Source organism: Phaseolus vulgaris, chromosome 8 (assembly GCF_051622355.1).
Source record: "Phaseolus vulgaris cultivar YP4 chromosome 8, ASM5162235v1, whole genome shotgun sequence".
Taxonomy (NCBI): Eukaryota; Viridiplantae; Streptophyta; class Magnoliopsida; order Fabales; family Fabaceae; genus Phaseolus; species Phaseolus vulgaris.
In genome coordinates this window covers 52,380,592-52,408,439 of record NC_143505.1, presented here as the reverse complement: position 1 = coordinate 52,408,439, position 27,848 = coordinate 52,380,592, and the positions used below count along the sequence as shown (strand labels likewise).

The 27,848-nt window shown below is 35.9% G+C and overlaps 1 protein-coding gene across 4 annotated transcripts; it reads left to right on the top strand.

Moving 5' to 3' along the window:
* Positions 1-27,792, top strand: RNEE/G (RNAse E/G-like protein). Of its 4 annotated transcripts, none has more exons than XM_068628984.2 (14): positions 1-337; positions 1,362-1,465; positions 14,867-15,048; positions 15,532-15,784; positions 15,873-16,897; positions 17,003-17,320; positions 17,453-17,494; positions 17,936-18,060; positions 18,928-19,075; positions 24,612-24,684; positions 25,532-25,644; positions 26,006-26,125; positions 26,425-26,580; positions 26,995-27,792. In XM_068628984.2, the coding sequence occupies exons 1-14, from the start codon at positions 264-266 to the stop codon at positions 27,175-27,177; spliced, it is 2,916 nt and encodes a 971-aa protein (XP_068485085.2). In that variant the 5' UTR covers positions 1-263; the 3' UTR covers positions 27,178-27,792. The 4 variants fall into 4 exon arrangements, 3 of the variants coding, with proteins under 3 accessions (XP_068485085.2, XP_090149839.1, XP_068485086.2); XM_090293713.1 differs by having other exon boundaries at positions 15,862-16,897; XM_068628985.2 differs by having other exon boundaries at positions 16-337; positions 1,322-1,465.
* The last annotated feature ends 56 nt before the right edge of the window (positions 27,793-27,848 follow it).

Here is a 27,848-nt window from a genome sequence, read left to right as displayed (position 1 = left end):
AGTGTTGTAATTACAGAAGGCGCCAAGTGAACTCATTATCTTGTGTGTGTGCAGTCCCCATTCACCACCACACCACACCACTTCTCCTTCTTCTATCCATAACCATTTCCTTTCTCACTCACACTCACTCTCACACTCACACTCATCACCACCCTCTCAATCCACCCATGAACTCCTTCAACCTTTACACTATCAGATACCCTCCATAGAATAGGTTACCACTTTTCCCCAACTTCATCTGCAATTGCTGCTTCTTCTTCTTAATGGCTGAACTTGCTTTTACGCACCCCCATCACCTTTTTCGCCCCAACACCCCCTTCATTATCCCACCCAAGAGGTATCTACTCACGTGTCTTTTCACATTTCCTCTATATCCCAATTCCTTTATTCGTTATTTGCCCTTTATTCTTTATTGGGTGCTCTACCACCCACCAAGGTTGTTTGCTTGAATTCACGAATCATTGTGTACCCAATTCGTGTATGCTGTTATGTTGGCCAACGTGGTTAGGGATTATGGAATTCTCTTTTTTGGGAAGGAAAGTTCTTCCATTTCAATTTCAACCCCTTTGTTAGCAGAAGGGGAGGGAATGGAAATGGAGTTTAGATGAAAAAAGTATTGATTTTCGCTATAGATGGAAAAGGAAAGTTTTTTTTTTTTGCTTGGTAGAGAGTGGGGAGTCACTCTGAAGTTTGGACTCAGTTTTATGGTTTAGTGATGGGGAAGATATGTTGGGTGGAGTGTTGATGGCTTGTGCTTTTCTTTCATCCTTCTCACATTTTTGTAGTACGAAGCACACGTGAGGTGATTTGCGCCTACTTAAACAAAGATGTCTTGGATATATTTTAATAGAGACTTTCTTGTGTAGTTGTCTGCAGTTGTGTCTGATAACCGAATGGCTAGCTTTGCTAGTTTCTTCACCTTGTGAACAAAGACTAGCTTGGTTGAAGCTTTTAGATGCTACACGATTATAGTTGGTTTCTCATAATTTGCTCAACTAGAATGTCTGGACTCTTGAGTTATGTGTTAAAACGGAGCAGTGTTCTTGCTTAATGAGACATTTTTAATTTTATTGCTGTACTTTGCACTCATTTTTTCTAGCAAACATTAACAAATGGTAATGGGTTGTCATACTGACGGATGGTTATTATGTCGTGCATCTAAAATTGTATTGATAGAATGATTAAAGATATCGAGTCATTATTATTTATGCCTTCATATTTGAAAGATATCATAACGATGGATAGAAAGAATGATGAATGATACAACAAGAACGGTTGGTGATAAATTACGTTGATGTCTTGATGGATACACTTTCTTTAGGGTTAATTGCTTGAGCTTACATATTCAAATGTTGGAACAGACACATATGCCATCATGTACCACTGCACAGTGTATTTCGCTTCATCTACAGTATGAAGAACCATAAATCAGTCAGAACTTTAGCTGCATTATCGACTGATAAAGGTAATTAGAACATATTTTTTGTAAGCTCTTGATAATTTATCTGTCTATAACTTCATTTTTAAGTATATGGTTATCTCCTTTCTCTTGGCTACTGGTTTCTTGCTTTGATTTGCTTTTGAATTGTTGGATACTCATGACAACAATATTGTTGAAGTCCAAATCATATAATTGCTTTTAATATATTAGTAAAATATGATAGTATGATTCAACCTTGGTTTTGTTGCAAGGTTACACATGGTTAGTGTTGAGCTATAAACATGAAATATCGGCTATACATATAATTATTAGAAGAATTTTTCTGTTAAAGATTTTGTGTCTAATGCAGACCACACTGTATTGTAGTTATACTTACATGAGTAGGATACAATAATAAATACTAATAAAGTCCTTATAATATGTTATGTATCGTTATTCGTTACATATGTTTATGTTCCGAAATTAATTAGACATGTGATACATTTGTTACCTATGCTATATTAACACTCCCCTATTGGTGGAGCATATAGATCATAGGCACAAAGCTTGTTACAAATATTTTCAACTTTGGACCCTGAGGTATTTGGTGAACATGTAGCAAGTTGTTCTCTGGAACTGACAAAGTCGGTTGTAATTTTGCTTGCAAGGACACCCATTTATATACAATGAAATGTCCTAGTCTCTAGTCGATGTGAGATCTCCAACACATTTGTTTTACCAATTCCACACTGTAGAGGCTATTTTGGATTCAATAAAAGGGTGTTGTGTGGACTCTTCCTGTTGCTGACATAATTGGCATAACACTGAACTTAACAAAATACCCCTATTCTCCAGATTTACCATAGTAGCAATCCTATTCCTGCCAAGCCTCCATATGAAATGCTTTGCATCTGGTGAAGTTGTTGTAACCCATAATTGTGTGAAAAACATATCTTCTAGACATCCCAAATTATTATTCAGAATTCTATATGGAGATTTTACAGTGTAAGTTTTTGACTTATCTCCCTTTCCATATCCACATATAATTCCCAGATGAATTTGGCTTAACATTTCTTAAATCCATCATGAAAGCATCTACTTGATCTGTTTCCTACACAAACCATCCTCTCCTCCATCTCACCTTCCATTCCCGTCTATTATTTATCCATTTTCCAAAATCAGATACACATGCTGACTTAAATTCTGAATTGGTGTATTGCCTTGGGTACTTGTCAGCCAAAATTATCTAATTATTCCACCTGTCTATCCAGAACCTAATGTTACTACCCGATCCTAACCTCCATGTTATATTCTGGTCGAACCAGTTTTGACCATTACCTTCTCCACACATCAACATCAGGTCTCTCCACCATATTGATTCATACCTCAATTTTTGCATAGTATTTAACTCCCTCCAGTCACCATATTTAGACATTAGTACATCTCTCCATAACCTTTTTTCTTCTGTTGCAAACCTCCACTTCCACTTTGCTAGTGCCTCATTAAACTTTTTAAAGTCTCTTATGTCTAACCCACCTCTATCCTTTGGTTGGCATATCCTATCCCACTTCACCCATGAAATCTTATTCTGTTCAGCACCCCATCCCCACACGAATTTTCTTTGTAATTTAGTGATCTCATTTACAATCAACTTCGGGGCCTTAAAGAATGATACGAAGAAAATAGGAAGAGCAGAAATTACAGACTTAACTAAGCAAACTCTTCCAGCAAAAGTATGTTTCTCTTTCCACTTTGATAACCCCTTCCTAATTTTGTTCATCACAATTTCCCACATCCTAGTCTTTCTCGGATTCTCCCCTATTGGAATTCCTAAATAAGAAAACGAGTTTGACATAATTGAACAATTTAGTATAGCAGCAAACTGCTTTAATTGATATTCATTTACCCCACACCCTCCCAACATACTCTTGTGGAAATTAATCTTTAGACTGATATGACTTCGAAACACCTCAAGACAGTCTTCAAGGTGAATATATTTTTAATAATACTGTCACATATGAAGAGTGTATCGTACTGTAACATGCATACTTCTACCTCTCTTCTCCCCACTTTCACACCAAATATTACTTTTAACCTCTTGGCTTGTCTTATTATTCCAGCTAGAACATCCGCTACAATAATAAAAAGGAAGGGTGCCAGATGATCCCTTTTCCTAATACCCTTAGTGGGCCTGAATTCATCCGTGGGACTTTCATTAACTAAAACTGATATAGAGGTCGATGTTAGGCATGCTAAAATCCAAAGTGGAAAGAAATAGATGAAATATATTTCTGAGATGTCTTACAAATGTGATTACAGTCTCTATTTATAGACTGTTTTGCAACCTAATTAAAGAAAGAAATAATAGGCAATGAAAACCAGAAATAATGAGTGTTTAAAGTTGTACAAATCAAATAAAATAAAATCACTAACAAATCTGTCATAATAAATATAAAATGGAATCTGCACTTAATTATAACATAATTCTCCTGATTATGCAACACTCCCCCTCAAGTTGGTGAATGTATATCTATCATTCCCAACTTGCAAGTAAGATCTTCGAATTGTTTTGTGGGAAGTCCCTTAGTAAACATATCTGTCTTGAAGGGATGTACTCAGTGGCTATAAGACCATCATCCAACTTCTCTTTAATAAAATGTCGATCTATCTCTACGTGCTTTGTTCGATCATGTTGAACCGGATTGTGTGCAATACTGATAGCGGACTTATTATCACATGCCAAACCCATAGGAGCTTCATATTTTATTTTTAGGTCATCAAGTATGATCTTCATCCATAAGAGTTCACACACCCCTTGAGCCATGGCTCTAAATTCTGCCTCTGCACTTGATCTTGCAACTACATTTTGCTTCTTGCTCCTCCATGTCACTAGATTTCCACCCAAGAACATGCAGTAGCCTGTGGTGGATCTCCTATCAACAATTGATCCTGCATAGTCAGCATCAGTATATACTTTCATGGATAAGTTTTTCCCCTTTTTGAATAGCAATCCTTTTCCTGGATAGGCTTTTAAGTACTGAATAATTTTATCTATAGCCTGCAAGTGTCTTTCTCTTGGATCATGCATAAATTGGCTAACCACACTAACTGCATAGGCTATGTCTGGCCTAGTGTGTGATAGATAAATGAGTTTTCCCACAAGTCTTTGATATTGTGTCTTCTCCACTTTTGGGTTTTCCTCATCATTCCCAATCCTATGATTTTGCTCTATTGACACTCCAGTGGGCTTACAACCCAACTTACCAGTCTCTTTGAGAAGATCAATGATGTATTTCCTTTGAGAAATAAAGATGCCCTGTCTCGAGTAAGCAACCTCTATCCCAAGGAAGTACTTCAGCTTCCCAAGATCCTTCATTTCAAATTGAGCAGCTAGTCTCTCCCTCAAATTTTGTTTTTCATCTCATCATCATCTGTAATAATCATATCATCTACATAGACCAAAAGTAGAGTGAGTTTACCATTCTGAGAATGTTTTATAAACAGAGTATGGTCACCTTGGCTTTGTCGGTACCCCAAAGATACCATAGCTTGAGAAAACCTTCCAAACCAAGCACGAGGTGATTGTTTAAGAGCATATAGGGCCTTCTTAAGTCTGCACGCCTTATTCCCGTCATTAACAACACCATAACTAGGTGGAATCTCTATGTATACTTCTTCCTCCAAGCTTCTATGCAAGAAGGCATTTTTAACATCAAATTGATGCATTGCCCAACCAAAGTGTGCTGCCAGGGAGAGAATAATCCTGATTGTATTCATTTTTGCCACTGGAGCAAAAGTCTCTTCATAATCGATCCTATAGGTTTGAGTGTACCCTTTTGCAACCAACCTTGCTTTATACCGATCCAGAGTGCCATCAGACTTATACTTAACTGTGTATATCCACCTACAACTCACTGCTTTCTTATCTTTTGGTCTCTCTACAATCTCCCAAGTCTCATTCCTTTCTAATGCGCTCATTTCTTCATTCATGGCTCGAATCCAGTTCTCATCTTTTAAGGCTTCTTGTACCGATGTAGGGATTCTGATAGAATCAATAACTGAAAGAAAACTCTGGTGCTGCATAGAAAGTTTTTCTGTAGACACAAATTGGGATATAAGATATTTGGCACAAGATCTTTTTTCTTTTCTCAAGGCAATAGGTAAATCATCTAGGTTAGTTTCATTTAAGGTGTCCTCAAAGGTCTCAAAGGTATGAGTTCTTACCTCCGGTTCGGACAATTGAAGTTGCTGTTCAATCAGGACGGGTTCTTGTTGCCTTCATTGATATTGTTTCCCAAAGTATTTTTCCTCATTATTCTTCTCTGGCAATGATGTTGGCACAGGGTCTTTGTCATTCTCCCTAAGAACGAAATCCTGCAACAAAGGAAAAGGTGGCAACTCAAGATCCTCAACTTCTTGAATACTCTCCCTCTGAAGCTGAGAACTGGGAAAGAAAGACTCTGTTTCATGGAAGGTGACATCTTTGGAAATATAAACTTTACGACTTTGAGGATGATAACATTTGTACCCCTTTTTGTTGGGGGCATAACCGATGAAGACACATTTGATGGCACGAGGATCTTACTTACTCCGATAAGGACTATGAACATGGACAAAAGCAGGACAACCAAAGACACGATTCTGAAGACTATTCAACATGGGAATAGAAGGATAGAATGTGGTCATAACCTGAATAGGAGTAACACCCTCTAGAACCCGAGAGGGTAATCTATTAATCAAATAAGTGGCAGTCAGGATTGCTTCCCCCAGTAAGATCTAGGAACAGATGTTTGGAAAAGTAAAGCTCGAGTAACCTCAAGGAGATGACGATTTTTCCTTTCAGCAACCCCATTTTCTTGAGGAGTGTCCACACAGATTAATTCATGAACAACTACATTTTCTTGAAGGAACTTGGAAAGGTTTTGATTCACATATTCTCTTGCATTATCAAAATGCAATCTCTTAATTGGACTTTCAAATTGTGTTTGAATCATTCTGTAAAACATTACAAATAAGTGAAAAACTTCAGACTTATCTTTCATGAGGAATATCCAAGTAACCCGAGTACAATTATCAATAAATGAAACAAACCATTTTGCACCCGAGATATTAGGAATAGGTGAAGGTCCCCATACATCTGAATGAATAAGATCAAAAGGTTTAGAACTTTTATTACCATTGGGAGGAAAAGTTGTTCGATGGTGTTTAGCAAACTGACAAACATCACAATGAAATGACTCAGCAGACACTTTTGTAAATAAAACAGGAAATAAGGACTTTAGGGTACTAAATGAAGGATGACCAAGACGTCTGTGTTGAAGCCATATCTGAGAGGATGACCAAGATTCACGACCTTGTTGAAGATTAGAAGTGTGTGCCTGTAGTCTAGCACACTTTTTACTTTCTTCATGTTGTAAATAATATAACCCGCCCTGCTCTTTAGCAATTCCAATAGTCTTCCCCGTGGCAAGATCCTGAAAAACACAATGGGAAGGGAAAAATACCACTGCACAATTTAAATCTTGGGTAATCTTTTGAATAGACAAGAGATTATTGGATAGTTTGGGAACATGAAGCACATTTTTTAAAGGAAATGAAGGTTGAAGGTGAATGTTACCACGACCATTAATGGGGGTAGTGGAACCATTAGCAACAGTAATATATGGGTTACCGGATAAAGCAGTGTAGGATGAAAAAGAAGAGAAATGAGGTGTCATATGATCAGTAGCACCAGAGTCTATAATCCAGATATTTTCAGTACTAGAAGCATTAAAGGATAAAAAACTAGAACTCTTACCACTCATAGTAAAGGAACAATAGCTAGATGGCTTACTAAGGGAGTCCATTAGAGCTCAAGACCAACTGAGTTTTTCAGATTGGCAAAATTTGATCTTGTTCACAAAAAAAAATCCGCCGGAAAAATTTTCCGGTGGCGGTTTCCGGCAGTCGGCGGCAGTTTCCGGCGAGTGACGGTAGTGGTGGTCGGTGGTGGCAGTAACGGTCAATGATGCAAGGTGGTGGTGGTGGTCAATGGAGAAAAGATAAGGAAAATAGAAAGTTGTAGCAATGAAGGCTGTCCAAGGAAAATGATTACAGCAATGAAGGCTGCCAAGGAAAATGATTACAACAATGAAGGCTGTCAAGGAAAATGATTACAGCAATGAATGAAGGCGGCTAAAAAAAATAAAAATTGCAGAAGCAGAGTCTCCCAGATCAGGAGCTCTGATACCAAGTGGAAAGAAATAGATGAAATATATTTCTGAGATGTCTTACAAATGTGATTACAGTCTCTATTTATAGACTGTTTTACAACCTAATTAAAGAAAGAAATAATAGGCAATGAAAGCCAGAAATAATGGGTGTTTAAAGCTGTACAAATCAAATAAAATCAAATCACTAACAAATCTGTCATAATAAATATAAAATGGAATCTGCACTTAATTATAACATAATTATCCTGATTATGCAACACAATTGATCCATTTGTTTTACAGAAACCAAGTTTTTCTAGCATATACTGTATAAAATCTCATCTAACAGAGTTATAAGCCTTTTCAAAGTCAACCTTCATGATTACCGCACTACTCTTCTTCTGTCTTATCTCTTCTATTGTCTCATTAGCTACAAGCACACTATCAAGATAGAAGAACTGTATCATCTATTGTGGCTAAAACTGATTTTTAATACAATTAAGAGAAACTGAGAGAGAGAAAGTTTCAAGAGATGAGAGAAAGGATATCAATCTTTCTTAATACAGAATGTACAAAGAAACCTGATATATATAGCTGTGCAAATGACTAACTGCTGAGTCAGCAAGTAAATGATCTATAACAGAAACATAACAGAATATAATACTAATAATGAAATTACAGTGAAATGAAATGAATATATGTGCATATCTTAATATTCCCCACTCAAACTCTGGGTGGGTAAGTGAGGGAGAACCTGTCAACTAGCCTGAGTTTATCTCACAAGGCCAAAAATCTGAGAAGAAAGCAGCTTGGTGAAATGTCTGCATTTTAGGAAGGAGTTGGAATATGCTGGAGCATGAGAATTTTTCTAGGACTTTCTCCGAGAAAGAAAATCTCAAGTTCCGTATTTCTTTTTGGCATGTAGAATAGGATTGAGACTGAAATTGTGCTTAGATTGTAACATAGCAGAACAGGAGTGGTAGAAAGGCAATCTTAATTCTGACGAAAGAGACTGAATCCACAGTATTTCAGCTGCTTATTGGTCAGACTTCTGTACTAGATCTGGCAAAAACTGTTTGTTTCTTGGACCACTAGGTCGTAAGGTTTGTGCCAAGATATATAGAGGATCCAACAGTGGATCTTCTGTCATCTAGCCCTGATCCCCTGTCAGCGTCTGAGAATACCGAGAGAAAAGGGCTGGCTGTGAGGCAGGGCTGAGAAGAAGCAATCGAAAGGTCAAGGAGTCTCTAGTGCAACAAGTCAGCTACCAATATTGCTTATACTTTCTGCAGCATGATAGGACACAACATATGGAAATTGATAATTTCATTAAAGATAACTTGGAGGAAGGTATAGTGTGTATGTCCTATGTTACATTACAACAACAATTGGATGATGTTCTTACAAAGGGGTTGATCAGTTCAATTTTTCATAGCCAAGTTGGGAATGGATGACATCTATTCATGAGTTTGAGGTGGAATATTGAGCAATAATTTACACATTTGCATTACATATAATTATTATAAAAATATTTGATATAACAAAATTATTAAGATCTTAGAATTTGAGTTTGAAGGTTGACTCAACCCACAAGATAGGTCCTTCATGCTGCAACTAAGGCATACCCAAGGGTGACCACAATTAAGGTGACTTTCATACACTCCTTCTCATGACTAGGGCTACCAGCTTAAGGAATATTTTTAAACATACCCCCTTCCACGCTATGCATTTAAGGCAGGTCTGGTTGATTGCAATTAAGACAACTTTCCAACATAAGACAATCAACCTTCAATTCCTTAAATAAAGGGATTTATTTTGAGCTAAATAGGAAATTACTTCTTAGATTTTGGACTTAATTGAACCCCATAAAACCAACTTTTAAGGTGATGACTATCCAAACTATATAAATTCTATATAAAGTCATATTTATAGTCAATATGGACTAAACCACCACCTTGAGGTTGCTAGTAAGGCAACCCCAAGGTGGTGCAACTAAGGTGGGCTAAGGGTGTGTATAAGTAAGGCAGTTTTGCAATTTCCTTTTTTTATTGATTATGTTTGCTTTTTATATATCCCGGGATCATATTCTAAATTTTCAATGTTGGGATTTTGAATCAAGTCATTTCCTAACAGTTAGGACTTAGGAGTTAGATCATGTGCTTCATCCTTAAATTGTGTTAGAATTATACTTCTTATGTCCTTTCCTTTGCTGATTAAGAAAAGTAAAGAATTAGCTTGATGGATTAATAAGTTGATAAATACTACTTCCTTCTATCCACTTTTTGACATATTAGAGAAAAAAATATGTTTTAAGGTAATTGTCATTTTATAAGACTAATGCTGCGTTAAATATTTTTCCAGAACTACCCTTAGTGGAAGTATTGTGTAGTGGTAGGAGTTAATGAATAATTAATTAGAAGGATTAAGGGTATATTAGGAAGTTACATAATGTTCTTATGAAATACAAAATATTGATTGCATTCCTTAGTATTTGTGTCAAAATCTTAATAATACAAAGTGGAACGGAGGAAGTATTTAATAAACATCTGTAAATATGTTCGTAAGCAGCAATGGAGTAGTCTCTTAAAATTTCAAGCGATTGTAAAATAATTGGAAACAAACTTCATGAATAAGAGCAGTTTTTTTTTATGAAATGGAGGAAAAAGCCAAGAAAGTTGACCCAGATCTATTGCAGAAGTTAATGCTGCATACAACCATAACAACCCCTGTTCTTGATGTTTGCTACACTATTCCTGATAGTGGAAAGAAATAAGTGAAATATATTTCTGAGATATTTTACAAATGTGATTACAGTCTCTATTTATAGACTGTTTTACAACCTAATTAAAGAAAGAAATAATAGGCAATGAAAGCCAGAAATAATGAGTGTTTAAAGCTGTACAAATCAAATCAAATCACTAACAAATCTGTCCTAATAAATATAAAATAGAATCTGCACTTAATTATAACATAATTCTCCTGATTATGCAACACTCCCCCTCAAGTTGGTGAATGTATATCTATCATTCCCAACTTGCAAGTAAGATCTTCGAATTGTTTTGCGGGAAGTCCCTTAGTAAACATATCTGCCAATTGGAGTCTTGAAGGGATGTACTCAGTGGCTATAAGACCATCATCCAACTTTTCTTTAATAAAGTGTCGGTCTATCTCTACGTGCTTTGTTCGATCATGTTGAACCGGATTGTGTGCAATACTGATAGCGGACTTATTATCACATGCCAAACTCATAGGAGCTTCATATTTTATTTTTAGGTCATCAAGTATGATCTTCATCCATAAGAGTTCACACACCCCTTGAGCCATGGCTCTAAATTCTGCCTCTGCACTTGATCTTGCAACTACATTTTGCTTCTTGCTCCTCCATGTCACCAGATTTCCACCCAAGAACATGCAGTAGCCTGTGGTGGATCTCCTATCAACAATCGATCCTGCATAGTCAGCATCAGTATATACTTTCATGGATAAGTTTTCCCCCTTTTTGAATAGCAATCCTTTTCCTGGAGAGGCTTTTAAGTACTGAATAATTTTATCTACTGCTTGCAAGTGTCTTTCTCTTGGATCATGCATAAATTGACTAACCACACTAACTGCATAGGCTATATCTGGCCTAGTGTTTGAAAGATAAATGAGTTTTCCCACAAGTCTTTGATATTGTGTCTTCTCCACTTTTGGGTTTTCCTCATCATTCCCAATCCTATGATTTTGCTCTATTGGCACTCCAGTGGGCTTACAACCCAACTTACCAATCTCTTTGAGAAGATCAAGGATGTATTTCCTTTGAGAAATAAAGATGCCCTGTCTCGAGTAAGCAACCTCTATCCCAAGGAAGTACTTCAGCTTCCCAAGATCCTTCATTTCAAATTGAGCAGCTAGTCTCTCCCTCAAATTTTGTTTTTCAATCTCATCATCACCTGTAATAATCATATCATCTACATAGACCAAAAGTAGAGTGAGTTTACCATTCTGAGAATGTTTTATAAACAGAGTATGGTCACCTTGGCTTTGTCGGTACCCCAAAGATACCATAGCTTGAGTAAACCTTCCAAACCAAGCACGAGGTGATTGTTTAAGACCATATAGGGCCTTCTTAAGTCTGCACGCCTTATTCCCTTCATTAACAATACCATACCCAGGTGGAATCTCCATGTATACTTCTTCCTCCAAGCTTCCATGCAAGAAGGCATTTTTAACATCAAATTGATGCATTGCCCAACCAAAGTGTGCCGCCAGGGAGAGAATAATCCTGACGGTATTCATTTTTGCCACTGGAGCAAAAGTCTCCTCATAATCGATCCCATAGGTTTGAGTGTACCCTTTTGCAACCAACCTTGCTTTATACCGATCCAGTGTGCCATCAGACTTATACTTAACTGTGTATATCCACCTACAACCCACTGCTTTCTTATCTTTTGGTCTCTCTACAATCTCCCAAGTCTCATTCCTTTCTAACGCGCTCATTTCTTCATTCATGGCTCGAATCCAGTTATCATCTTTTAAGGCTTCTTGTACCGATGTAGGGATTTTGATAGAATCAATAGCTGAAAGAAAACTCTGGTGCTGCATAGAAAGTTTTTCTGTAGACACAAATTGGGATATAGGATATTTGGCACAAGATCTTTTTTCTTTTCTCAAGGCAATAGGTAAATCATTTAGGTTAGGTTCAAAAGCAGTATTTAAGGTGTCCTCAAGAGTCTCACTGGTATGAGTTCTTACCTCCGGTTCAGACAATTGAAGTTGCTGTTCGACCAGGACGGGTTCTTGTTGCCTTCGCTGATATTGTTTTCCAAAATATTTGTCTTCATTATTCTTCTCTGGTAATGATGTTGGTGCAGGGTCTTTGTCATCCTTCCTAAGAACGAAATCCTGTAACAAAGGAAAAGGTGGCAACTCAAGGTCCTCAGCTTCTTGAATACTCTCCCCCTGAAGCTGAGAACTAGGAAAGAAAGACTCTGTTTCATGGAAGGTGACATCTTTGGAAATATAAACTTTACGACTTTGAGGATGATAACATTTGTACCCCTTTTTGTAGGGGGCATAACCGATGAAGACACATTTGATGGCACGAGGATCTAACTTACCCCGATTAGGACTATGAACATGGACAAAAGCAGGACAACCAAAGACACGATTCTGAAGACTATTCAACATGGGAATAGAAGGATAGAATGTGGTCATAACCTGAATAGGAGTAACACCCTCTAGAACCCGAGAGGGTAATCTATTAATCAAATAAGTGGCAGTCAGGACTGCTTCCCCCCAGTAAGATCTAGGAACAGATGTTTGGAAAAGTAAAGCTCGAGTAACCTCAAGGAGATGACGATTTTTCCTTTCAGCAACCCCATTTTGTTGAGGAGTGTCCACACAGGTTAATTCATGAACAACTCCATTTTCCTCAAGGAACTTGGAAAGGTTTTGGTTCACATATTCTCTTCCATTATCAGAACGCAATCTCTTAATTGAACTTTCAAATTGTGTTTGAATCATTCTGTAAAACTTTACAAACAAGTGAAAAACTTCAGACTTATCTTTCATGAGAAATAACCAAGTAACCCGAGTACAATCATCAATAAATGAAACAAACCATTTTGTACCCGAGATATTAGGAATAGGTGAAGGTCCCCATACATCTGAATGAATAAGATCAAAAGGTTTAGAACTTTTATTACCATTGGGAGGAAAAGTTGTCCGATGGTGTTTAGCAAACTGACAAACATCACAATGAAATGACTCAGCAGACACTTTTGTAAATAAAACAGGAAATAAGGACTTTAGGGTACTAAATGGAGGATGACCAAGACGTCTGTGTTGAAGCCATATCTGAGAGGATGACCAAGATTCACGACCTTGCTGAAGATTAGAAGTGTGTGCCTGTAGTCTAGCACCCTTTTTACTTTCTTCATGCTGTAAATAATATAACCCGCCCTGCTCTTTAGCAATTCCAATAGTCTTCCCCGTGACAAGATCCTGAAAAACACAATGGGAAGGGAAAAATACCACTGTACAATTTAAATCTTGGGTAATCTTTTGAATAGACAAGAGGTTATTGGATAGTTTGGGAACATGAAGCACATTTTTTAAAGGAAATGAAGGTTGAAGGTGAATGTTACCACGACCATTAATGGGGGTAGTGGAACCATTAGCAATAGTAATATATGGCTTACCGGATAAAGTAGTGTAGGATGAAAAAGAAGAGGAATGAGGTGTCATATGATCAGTAGCACCAGAGTCTATAATCCAGATATTTTCAGTACTAGAAGCATTAAAGGATAAAAAACTAGAACTCTTACCACTCATAGTAAAGGAACAATAGCTAGATGGCTTACTAAGGGAGTCCATGAGAGTTCAAAACCAACTGAGTTTTTCAGATTGGCAAAATTTGATCCTGTTCACACACACAGGAAAAAAAATCTGCCGGAAAAATTTTCCGGTGGCGGTTTCAGGCGGCCAGCGGCGGTTTCCGGCGAGCAGTGGCAGTTCCGGCGAGCGGTGCAGTTTCCGACGAGCAGTGGCAGTTCCGGCGAGCGGTGCAGTTTCCGGCGAGCGACGGCAGTGGTGGTCGGTGGTGGTCAATGGTGCAAGGTGGTGGTGGTGGTCAATGGAGAAAGGATAAGGAAAATAGAAAGTTGCAGCAATGAAGGCTGTCCAACAAATAATTGCAGCAATGAAGGCTGTCAAGGAAAATGATTACAGCAATGAAGGCTAAAAAAAAATTTGCGGAAGCAGAGTCTCCTAGATCAGGAGCTCTGATACCAAGTGGAAAGAAATAAGTGAAATATATTTCTGAGATATTTTACAAATGTGATTACAGTCTCTATTTATAGACTGTTTTACAACCTAATTAAAGAAAGAAATAATAGGCAATGAAAGCCAGAAATAATGAGTGTTTAAAGCTGTACAAATCAAATCAAATCACTAACAAATCTGTCCTAATAAATATAAAATAGAATCTGCACTTAATTATAACATAATTCTCCTGATTATGCAACACTGATATTTTGATTTTAAAGAAAAAAAATACTTGGAATTGTGTTCGTGCTTCTCTTCATCTTTTTATATAATCTAAGGATAGTTTCTCATTCTTCATTTTTACTATTAAATAACTCCTCTCAGTAATATACTTTTTGCATGGGTACAAAATCTACCTTTTGGTGATTAATGTTCAAAATCATGCTGTCTTAATATATTTTACTCCAGTTTAGAATGAATAATAAACCTGGGCTGTCTGATTTTGCAGGAAAGTCAGCCACTAATGTTGACGAGTTATGCAAGATCATTTGGACTGTGGAAGCAGATTTAGAAGATGGTCACCTCCTGTATCTAACTGGTGATCCTGCTGTATTAGGCTGCTGGAAACCAAACATGGCTGTACTATTCTCTCCTACAGAGCATGCTAACATATGGAAAGCTGAATTTCCGGTAATTTGGCTGGGCTGTCAAATCTAAACTTATATGTTTATTTTTTTGTAAAGAAATAATACTTATGAACAAGTTTAAAAGAGATGTTTCTACATTAACATTGAGTTTTTTATTCATCTTGCCCAAGACCTGAGCCCACTTATGTGTTTCTCATACAAACAAATAAAAATATAAAGCAAATTCATAGTGTATTGCGAATATTAGAAAGACACTGCTTCAAATTTGGAATCCTTAACCAACTACCCTTGATAAGCTAATCTTGTGTGTTGAAGATTCTGCAGTCCCTGTCAATATGACTATAGTTTATATTCTTATAATAAATGACAGGAGACATTGCAACTAATTTTGCATCCTCCCCTTAAAAAAATCTTCCATTAAAATTTAGTTAGATTATTATATGAAGCTTCAATTGCTTGTAATACTGTATGAAGATCAAAATATGCATTTTTATTAAGTGACTCAGTTCTAATTTTGTGATTGCAGATTGCTTTTGGCTTGAACTTTAAATATAATTATTTCATTAAGGGTAAAGTGAAGTCCTCAAGTGACGTTCTTTGGAGGCCTGGACCATCCTTTTCGCTGTCAGTACCTCTAAAAGTCATTGAAGACAATAAAATAGTGGTCAGGGATTCATGGATTAGATCGTATTCCCAGATGTCTTCAACTCATTCACTGAGCCCCTTCACAGAGGAAACATATCTTCTAGAGCAACCCTCTATTTCTTTCCTGAGCAAAGGTATTACTTAGTGTTTTTACACTATTATTGAAATATTTATTTTCCTAATATGTTTCTGAACACTCAAATGCTTCCAGTGATTTGACAGATGATGGAAGGATTGAGAGTCTCCTTGAAAATGACATCCTAAATTTTGAGACACTTGGTTTGGAGGATCAATTATTTTACGACAATGTTGATGGCTTGGTGATTGCAAATGACAAGGATTTCCAGTCTACTGATATTCTTTTTGAGAATTACCAGCCTGTTGAGGAACCCTGGCTACATTCATTACTTTCCATTGTCTCTAAGGAAAAAATAGAATCAAACAAATCTGAAACCGGTGACACTGTAGAAGAGAAGGTGAAGCTGGTAGATAGAGAACAGTTGTTACTTGAAGAAAGTAGTAATATAATGTCAAAAGAATCTATTTCAACCACTATTCTTATTAACTCATCAATATGTACCATGCAAAGAATTGCAGTACTGGAGGATGAAAAATTGGTTGAATTATTATTGCAACCAGTCAAGAGTAACGTGCAATGTGATAGTGTATATGTTGGGGTGGTCACAAAGCTTGTTCCTCATATGGGAGGGGCCTTTGTTGATATTGGGAATTCTAGATTTGCCTTTATGGATATTAAACAAAATAAGAAGCCATTTATATTCCCCCCATTTCGTCAAAGGACAAAGAAACAAGAGGATCTTGAGAGAAAAAATGATCACACGTCCCGTGAAGGAGAGGATGGTTATTTAAAATCTGTACACAATGACTGTGATGAGCATGACGGAGAGGATGACTTTTATATTTCTGAAGTTCTTAAGGGGAACGTAAATGGTAGCATGGTTGATGATGAAGTAGAAGCTGACTTTGAAGATGATATAGAGGGAAGTGATGTCCAAGTAGAAGGAGAAACAAATAACTGTTCTCTTGCACTTGGTATGAATGGGTCTGTCAGCTCTCCTGTTTTGCAAACAAAAGATACAAAAAGAGCTAGCCAGGTGGCTTCTAGAGAAAACAAATGGATCCAAGTTCGCAAGGGAACCAAAATAATTGTCCAAGTTGTCAAAGAGGACCTTGGTACAAAGGGTCCCACTCTGACTGCATATCCTAAACTAAGAAGTAGATTCTGGGTATGTGCTATGATTGCATCTTAGACAAAGTTTGATTGTATATCATTCTTATCTTATGTAAATTATCCATACTGTGTTTCATCTGAATCCGACTGTGACTTGCAGGTGTTGCTTGCATGCTGTGATAAAGTTGGAGTCTCCAAAAAGATTTCTGGTGTTGAGCGCACAAGGTTGAAGGTTATAGCAAAGACATTGCAGCCTGAGGGTTTTGGCCTCACTGTAAGAACTGTTGCTGCTTGTCAATCTTTTGAGGAACTGCAGAAAGATTTAGAAGGTTTGCTTTCAACATGGAAAAATATAATGGAACATGCAAAGTCTGCTGCTCTTGCTGCTGATGAAGGGGTGGATGGAGCTGTTCCTATACTTTTGCACAGGGCAATGGGTCAAACTCTCTCAGTGGTCCAGGATTATTTCAATGAAAATGTTAGTTCTGTTACTAGTTTAGAGTCACTATTGATTACAAGTGTTTAACTTAATGATATCTATCTATATTAAAAAGAAAATCCAGTTTACATTCTGCTTCTCCTGATTTCATTTTATCATGATATACTTCAGGTTAAGAAAATGGTGGTCGATTCCCCAAGGACATTCCATGAGGTAAGGCATTAGCTAATTACAGAGGGCTAAGTTGCAATACTAGGACTGGAGGATGTCTGTTTTTAATGTGAACAAATATTGCCATTTTTTCCCCGTCAATAATTTTAATCAAAAAGAGTAACTCATTGTGAGAATTGGTTTGTGAACCTAACTGTAGCATAGCAGGCTGTCACATTGCAGTTTACCATTTTCGATTAGCAAACTCTATCAAAGCTCGAAGTGAAGAACTGAATCTTACATATTACATGTGTTCAAAACTTTATTTAAATTATGGTGCTAGGTTAGCATGCTGATCAAGTTATTTGTAGTCAAATAGTGCAATGTGAATGGTATAATTGTTTTACGTAATCGAAGAACTAGTTTCACTAATTAATTTAAGGTTCAATATACAAACTGGCACTTCTCATTTTGGTGATTTCAACCTTTTTATTTAATCTTCAGGTGACCAGTTACCTTCAAGAAATTGCCCCTGATCTTTGTGATCGAGTTGAATTATATGATAAAAAAGTTCCCTTGTTTGATGAATTCAACATTGAAGGAGAGATAGGCAATATCCTCAGCAAAAGGTGATATGTCGTTACTTCTTTTTATAACTACTTTTAGTGTGTATTATCCTTGTCCTTATTATCTTCCTTTTCTTATAGTTATTTTCTTAGATTGTGTTATAATATCCTCATCTTACAGTGTTTGAGAATATGTTAAAAGATCTTAGAGCATTTCATGGAATCAGTTAGCTGTCTAATTGAGGAGGCAATCTTAGTCATCACTTTTTGTTCCAGAATTTATTTAGGGTTGTTAGTCTTAATGTATTGGTAGGTTTGTGATAGTGATAGTAATACTAGTATACTACACTAGTACTTAAATTATTTTATATATATATATATTTATATATCAGTATAACGAGTAATGATGGATTAGTATTTTGTATCATGATGCAACACAACAACTTAATATCAATATCAGATTACTCCATGGCTTGTGTCTCTATTTTATTACTTTCTTAGCTAAACTGTTTTATTGCGTAGCCTGATATAAACTGTAGTAGGTAGGTAGATGATTATTATTTCTCAACCTTTTTAAGCTAATGGCAGAAATCATTTGGTTTTTAATCATGTAGTTCTTGGTTATTTGGGATAAATCTACATTCAACAAATCATAATGGAGTTTTTCAATGCAAAGACTTTATTAAATTAAGCAAATTCTTAATCATATCTTCCTCTCCTGATATCAAACAGTTCAGTTTTCATAACATACCTAATTGTTCAGTGTAATTAAAAATCAGAACATTGTTAAAAATTATAGAAAAAGGGAAAACTGTAAATAGGAGTTTCCCCCCCTGATATTTTTGTGTAAAATGTCAATTGATCTGTCCTTCCTGAACACGGTATTAAATTCTTAACGTGATATCTTTCTTTATGTTGATCACTTTATAGAGTTCCTCTTGCCAATGGAGGTTCTCTAATCATTGAACAAACTGAGGCGTTAGTTTCTATTGATGTAAATGGAGGACATGGGATGCTTGGTCATGGAAATTCACAACAGCAAGCTATTCTAGATGTCAATCTTGCCGCTGCAAAACAAGTATGTTGTTAGATGCAACACCATTATCAGTTATTTATGTGTCACATAGGCTTTAGTCTCCTGTTTTCTTTTTTCTTTTTTTTTTGCTGACAAATACTGCTTGTTACTATGTTATGATTTGATTATATTTGATCACATTCAATATGGAGTTATGATGTGATATGATTTGATAGAGAAATATCTTTTCAAATATTTCTTTTTGTTAGATATTGGTTTTGTTCCTTAGTATATTATCTTTTTATTATAAATAAGAATATTCATGTGTACCCAACGCACGAAATTCATTACATTTAGTTTCTCTCTTCTCAATTTAGTACCAGAGCATTACCATCCTTTGTGGCCTGTTTTGTAACCAATCCTTTCAACACTGCTATTTTTTTCTTATCCTACAGAACTGTTTATTCTTCAATCTACATTAGTTTATTTCTATCTTATAATATAGATTCAGAACATCCATTAAAGTGGAGTAATTCCTAGTATATTTCAGAATAGTCAATGAATTCCTCTTCACAGATGTTTCAAGAAATTTAATATTTAATTTGGAGTTAAACCTTGACTTGTTATTAATATAAATTTTTACACTCAAGTATCAAGTAAAAAGTACACTGTTTTTATTTATTTATTTTAATAGAAGTGAGTGCTAAGGCATCACCATGTTGCTTGTCATACAAACTATGTTGGCACAAGCAATATCAATCATATGCAGCATCTCAGAATATCATAAAAAGGAGGAAAAGGTCGAAAAAGAGTGGGGGGACCACATCTGATCCACAACTAATCCCTAACCTTATATAAGGGTAAATAAAATCTATTCCTGAAAAACTCTGAACAATAAGTAGCAACATTAATCATATTTTTAATTCTGTCTTAGGATGGTATGTGGTTACCAAAGTAGAAATTGTTTCTGGTTATGCATATAGCTTTCATGACACCAAACAGGAGGCCTGCATTACAGTCTTGACTTGAGCACTCAAGGATCTTTGAAAGAAACAAAGAATGGAAGAGATGGAATAAGTAGCAAAGTGGCAGTGGAAATAGCTGGTAAGCCAAGCCCATAGATGTGAAGCAAATGTGCATTCAAAGAACAAGTATTGAGCAGTTTCAGCAGCACCGCCACAAAAATGATAACAAGAAACAATGACCATACTGCACTTGATTAAGTTATCATCTGTAGGAAACCTATTGTGATAAATATGTCAAACAAGAAGAGATAGAAGGAGGAATAATTTGCTCCAAACCTGTGTTGAACCAATTAGAGAGTTGTCTGATTCAAAAGGAAATTATGTGCAGTTTTGAGGCTGAGAATACCGTCAGAAGAACCATTCCATCTAAGATGGTCCTCAATATCAAACTGAGGTAAAATTAAAACAGATTTCAACAGTGAGTGTGGGATCTTAAGAACTAATAGCATCAGGTATAGACCAGGATCTATTTGATATTAAAGTGTGCATTCTTAGCCTCCAACTTATTGTGCAAATGCTTAGGAATCTCATCCAATCAACTATTGGAATAGTTAGCCATTTATCTAGCCAAAAATTAACCCTCTGACCATTACCAATATGCCAAGTCGAGTTATCAATAATCAAAGCAACATTCTGCTTAATACCATGCTAAACAGATGACTGACAATATAAATTGTTGAAAGAATTCCCACACACAGCTCTCAACTTAAGAATTCTGGCCATTTCAAAGTCAAAATCAAGAAAATCCATGCCAAGTTTCATCAAAGGAGCTTTATTAAGAGAATACAAGGATTTAAGGCCCAAACCAGCATCCTTGATAGACCGACAAGATTGCTTCCAAGAAACAGTTACCAACTTAACATTGTTAACATTGCAAAGTTCACATAAAGTTTCTGATCCTGAATTCCATGGTTATACTCAATCCCTTGGGCTACAAGTAAACTAAAGTAGTGCAAAAAGTTGTCGATAACAGAAGAGAGACTTATCATGCCCGTATATGACAGCAAAGAACCTTTCCAAGCAAGAAGGTTTTCCTTAATTCTATCAGCCAAGCCTGGAAAATGAATTCTAGGAGGTTTATCAACAAAAATAGGAACACCCAAATAAAAAGCCAATGAATTTTCTGAGAAACCAAGAGTATCAGCCACAACTTTCTTTCTAGAATGTGTCCAACCAGAAGTATGGAACTTGGACTTGGTAATACTGAGTTCCTTACCAGCATTATCTTTATAAGATTGGAAAAGGTGCACCAGCTGCTGCAAGTTTCACTTGGTTGCCCTATGAAAAATGATAACATCAGTAGCATATAAAGTGAGTTGGAAAACACATACCAGAAGATCTTGTCACAGGGAGCAGAATTTGCTGTGGAGACAGAAGAGTAATGGCAAGACTAAAAAACTTTTTTGCGAGACAAGAGAATAGGGGATAAAGGATCCCCCTGTCCAACTTCTCTAGAGCAGGAAAGAAACCAACAGCTTTTCCATTGACAGACATAAAAATCTTGGCAGATTGCAGCACCAACTTGACCCATAAACATAGCTGAGGACAGAAGCCAAACTGATGCAGAACATGCAGAGTGAAATCCCACTTAAAGAGTGTCAAAAGCTTTTTCGATACCACTTTTATGGCAAGATTACCAGCATAATGTCTTTTCCTAAGCAAGTTAATCCCTTTGGAAAGTACACTACAATAAAAAATGTTCCTATCCTTGAGAAAAGCTCTTTGCTGAGTAGAAATAAGTTTATCACCTATGAACTGATTCTGTCAGCAAGGATATTTGTCAAATTTAAACTTCAATTGGACAAAGCAACAGGTCTGTAATTTTCCACACAGTCAGCACCAGTACCCCTGGGAATCAAAATCAGCAAGGTGGAATTAAAGTTAGGGGTCATCCAATTGCCTTTGAAAAGCTGAATCAAGGCACTATACACATCATGAGAGATAATTGCCCAATAGGTTTGATAAAAGAAGCCACCAATACCTGGCCCAGGAACACTACCTACTCAACCTCTCTAAAGGTAGGTAACTGAGTTAAAGCTGCATTGTCAGCATCATTAACCAGGCAAGGAATAGTTCTGCTAATCAAATCAGAATTGACACTAGGCAAAGCTCCGTTAAACAAATTATGATATTGAAGTATGATTCTGAATGTTCTTCTGCTCTGCAAGAATATGTGCACCATTTCTCAAGAAAAGAATCTTTGTGAAACCGTTCTTAACCTTGGGAACCTGATGAAAATATTTAGTATTTCTGTCTCCGTGTAAATGCCATTTAATTTTGGATTTTTCCTTCTGAAATTCCTCTTCAAACATGAGAGCTTTATCTAATTCCAGAAGAGCAGATCTTCAGCATCCAGAAGATTTTGTATAGAACCAATTTTATCAATGTTTTGTTGAACCTGGTCAATTTTATTCAAAGCAGCAGCACCCTTAGAGTGAACATTGCCAAAGACATCTCTATTCCATTGGATAAGTTCAATCTCTACCTCCTTAAGCTTTTGAGAGAGAATGAACAGGACAACCATACCTCCTAATCTGCAAGCATCGAAATCTCCTTTCGAAAATCTTGATGTTTGGATCACATAGAAAGAAACCTGAAGGGGACATTTCCTTAGCTTGATTATCCACTTCAAACAGGAGATTTGAAATGATGATATTTTACTTTCAGGAGTACTAATAGGTAGTGGTATATTCGGCCATGGCAGTCTTGAGTGATTTACATTGACACTGTTTATAACTTTTTTGTTAATCAATGTAGCAGCCATAACCTCTCATTTGGTGATAAGCTTAGAAGCTTTCTGTGAATAAAATGTTTAACATGTTGATGCTTACTATCAGTTAGATATTAAGTCATTAATGAGCCTTCAGCAAACAACTTAAGCTTTTAGGATAGTTGGTCACGAGCATGCAATTAGAGCCTTTTTGATCAAGTGGTCAATAGTTGAGCCTCCCCATTCTTTAAATACAGTTGAATTTCAGCATAAAGAAAAATAAACCTCCTTACTCATTATTGTCCATGATTAAAGCCTAGAAGGCTCTTACACAATGGGTTGAATGAAGATAAAACCATTAATGAACCTTCCCTTGTCAGCTTAAGCTTTTATTTGTCATCACCCAAAACCGAAGCCTTTACAGGTGCACAAGCTAAGTTACAACACCCCTTAGCTTGGCAAGCCTAACTAATAAAAAAGCATACTTTGCAAACTTATTTTCCAAAATAAGTTATACTATGCTTCCAAGTCTTTTAATAACGGACAAGAGTTTCTTCTACAATTTCAAGTTTTCAACATCCTAAAAGGTAGCAAATTACCTTATAAAATATATATCTAAGTAGTCAACTCTGGATAGCAGCACCAGCATATAGGGGCCAAAACTGCTAAAGTCAGATAGTTGCTCTTCTGAATTTTTTATTACTACTATTATTTAATTTATTATATTATATGTTATGTTTTATTAAATTTTAATTACCATTGTCCTTTAGTTTATTATATTATATTATTCTTTAAATGATTTTTTATATATTTTATTACTTTTATTTATTTAGTTATTACATATATTTTTAATATACTATATGTAAATATTTTAAAAAAATAAAATAAGAGAAGCTAAACTGGACTTAAACTGAAGCCCAACAAACCAAAACAAAAAGAAAAGTATTGCCCTTTCTAGTTCAATTCCTTTGTTATGATCCCACATTGACTACAAATACGACCAAAGTGGAGCCTAAGCGGTTTTGGGCCATCCTCATCTCATGAACTAGCTTTTGAGATTTAGGCCCCACCCTAAATATAAGATGTTGCTTGAGACTATCATATATTTGATGTTGGGTTACCCTCAAATATCCAAAAACTACCTGGACTGGCCAGCCAGCTTTCCCAATGCAATCTACTTGGCCATGTAACTTTCTAGTATATAACAAATCAGACCTACAATCTTCACGTTTCGGACTTCCAATCCTAAACATGAAGAGGTCTATTGAGATCCCACAACGACTTTAAATATAACCACTGTAGAGCTAGCTTTTGGAGTTCAATTAGGGGCTTAAACCCACCTCTTACATAAACACGAGAGAATACATATAAAAAAATGGTTAAATTAATCAGTAGGTCTCCAAACTTAAAATTTGTAATTGGATCCTTGATCTTTATAATTCTTTTTAATTAAGTTCTAGGGGGCATTTGTTTTTTGGATTAAATTATATTCTCAGAATTTATATTCTTGGGAGTACTATTACTAGGAATTATTTTGTAAGAAACAAGCACACGCCTAGGGTTTCTACAATTGCCGCAAATATTTATTTTTTGGTGGTTTCAAGTCGTCACATATTAACTTATACAAAAATTTTACTTGATCAAGGACCAATTAAAATGATTTTAATTAAGAATTTCATAGTTTAGGGACCTACTGATTAATTTAATCTAAATAAATAAGAGAATAGACTGAATATTAATACTTGTGACATGATTGCAGTACTCTTTTTATTTGAAGTACAAGTATACATGCTTTTGTTTTTGTGTTGCAATATTATTTCATGTAAAGCAGTACAATCTTTTTATTAGAAACAATGTATTACAGATTGCAAGGGAGTTGCGACTACGGGATATTGGCGGTATTATTGTAGTAGATTTCATTGATATGTCAGATGAAGGTAAATGGAAATCTTCCACTTGTTTGAGCATTTCAAGTATTTAGTTACTTGAAGAAGGCATCTCTCAGACATACTTTTAAAATATTTTCGTACTACTGATTGCAGTTTCAAAATCACCTGACTAAAACTTTAACTAATCCTACTTGGTAGTTTGGACGGAAATATTTTGTTACTTTTAGTGGGGGGGGGACATATTTATGAATGCATAGCTTTTAATCTTCACCTCATAAGCTCAGTATTCATGACTATCACCATGCAGAATTTTGTCAACCTAACTTTTATGCATGCATGGTATGATGTGTATGATTACAAATTAAGTTATCAATGGCAACAAAGGTTTATCATTGATGGATTATTTAGCTTGAATTTGGCACATTAAATTTGCTCTCGAGAGAAGTGCTTGTAACATTCTTTCTACACTTTTAACACATTTTTTGTTTTTTATGAAAATTTTTGTAAAACACAAAATTGTGGGTTCCACTTATTTCCACCAATGCTTTTGTAATTTCCAAGAAATTTTAACCAATAATGAAGTGTGCTAGAAGGAGTGTGGTTGAGAGAGTTTATTGTTAGTGTTCTTCTTGCTAAAACAGTATTTTCACTTATTAAAATGTTTTTTCCTGTGAACTATTCTCCATCTGACTGATTGAGGCTGTGCCTCAAGAAGGGCTCAGTGTAAACAATGTCATGAATTTTATAATGTTCTCAAGTTTAAGTTTGATTATGATATTTAAGTATGAAATATTCGTTTTTTATGCCACTCTAATATAACTTCTCTCTCGGTGTTCTTATTCTTGAAGTCCTTATCAATATATTTATTTATTAAATTTGGATTCTTCTATATCAGCTAATAAAAGATTGGTCTATGAAGAAGTCAAGAAAGCCATTGAGAGAGATAAATCAATGGTGAAGGTCTCTGAATTGTCTAGACATGGACTTATGGAAATAACTCGAAAGAGGGTAGGTTGCTTGTCTATGGTGAATATTAGCTATTTGTTATCCCATGTATCAGAGACAAGCGTTGAAATAAGAAGATGTGTTTCATATGAAACATTATGTGACCTTCCCTATTTTTCTTTTGTATATAGTTTTCCTGTTGTTTTATTCAAGCATAACTTAAGTAGTATGCCAAATTTACTGATCACCATATTTCATGCTTGCTTCAACAAAGACGCAGTGAAATGTCTATTGACTAAAAAAAAAATAATGCTTGAACTGCATTTTTTTTAGCTTGCATTCTCCTCTGATAATTCTTGGCACTGCACTTAGTTTAGTTAGATTTATTAAAATGAATTACCAATGCCTTACAATTGCTTGACAGGTACGGCCAAGTGTGACATTCATGATTAGTGAACCATGTGCTTGTTGCCATGCCACAGGCAGGGTGGAAGCTTTAGAAACGTCCTTCTCAAAAATTGAACAGCAAATCTGCCGGCTTCTTGTAAGTAGAAACTTTCAATCCCAGAATTTTGTTTCAGCCCTAAAATCATCAGGAGAAAAACCCCTCGAACGCAATAGTGGGATAATTGAAGTTATATTTGAGATTTCCTAAGCACCTAGAACCAATAATTCCTTATTGGCTTGTCCTAGTTGCTGCTGCAATATATTTCTCTTCTTTTCTTAGTTGTTGATAGTTGGTATCTCTAGATCATAATAATATTCCGTTCACTTATCATAGTGTTGATACTCATCGGATGACTAGTGAGTGTGATTTCTTGTTTGTTATCATGCACATCCCAGGCAACAATGGACCATAAGCCAGACCCTGAAAAACCCAAGTCGTGGCCAAAATTTATTCTGAGGGTTGATCATCGTATGTGTGAGTACCTGACTTCAGGGAAAAAGACAAGACTGGCGACATTGAGCAGTTATCTCAAAGTCTGGATTCTTCTGAAGGTATAACTGATCACCAGATAAATTTCAATAATTGTTGCTATGATTGTACACTTTTACCATGCTTTGTATTTATCAACTCGGGTTACTTTTAGAATGAAATACCTTCCATTACTCAAGGGAAGTACTGGAAATGTTGGATTTATATTGTGAAGTGTGGGGCAAATTATCGTTGCCATGGCTATCATCATCATGATAATCCTAATATTTTGAATCCTCTATTTTAGGAATGCTTCCTAGATTTTATTTTTATGGTGTAATTTTTTGTCGTACTAGATTTCAGTGTCAGCCTCTATTAAAATTGATTTTGGATTGATAAAGTACTGCTATGAAATAATTGTGTTTAAGTTAATTCTCACACGTTTATAAGCAAGTCCTGCATTGCTTAGCACTGATTAGCTGTTTGTAATACTTCAGGTTGCCAGAGGGTTGACCAGAGGATCGTTCGAGGTCAAACCATTTACAGATGACAAGGTGGAAAAAAACCAGCATCAAGTTGCCATTTCAATGTTAAGATCCTCGGAGGCCAGAACCAAAAAGCCTGGCCAGAATGTGACTCTTGTTCAAGTGAAAAAATCAAAAAAGGCTAGGGGAAAATAAACAGTTCTTCCTTGAAACATTATTTGATCTTGTTCTACATGAATTTTGTTTTTGCCATACTCAGGGAGTAAAACAAGGGTCCCAGGTTGGAAGGGCAAAAATATTGAGTTCACTTTTGGGAGTAAGTTAGAAATTGACTCTTGTAGGTACAGCTTTTAGGCAGGTAAATGCCACCCCCAAACTAATCTCTACGATCAATTTTGTTCGTAATTTTATCAAGTGATTACAGGTAGCAGTTTTCACACCATTTGACATACCAAAGAACTGTGCCATGGAAGGATAATAAAGAGAAACCGGGGTACACCATTTGGCATTATCTACAGAAATAAAATCTACAAAGATTGAAAATTTTACTTCCTGTCCAAGTGAATGTTGCAGTGGCTACCCCCATGAGTTTTATTCTTGTACATCATTTTTTTATATTATAATTTCTCAATATTTTACGGTCACTTATAGTTTGGTGAAAATGAGTTAGGTTGAGCTAGATTGTGCTGTACAAGGCCCCAGCTTGACTTGCTTTGCAAATTATATGCTCTAAGTTTGATTTATTATTCAATGTAGGTCTCTAATTTGAAAATCTACTTTATTTATTAAACAAGAACATATCTTGGAATAGACTAATGAGTTTATATTTATATGCAAGTCAACAAGTTTTTAAATAGACTAATAAG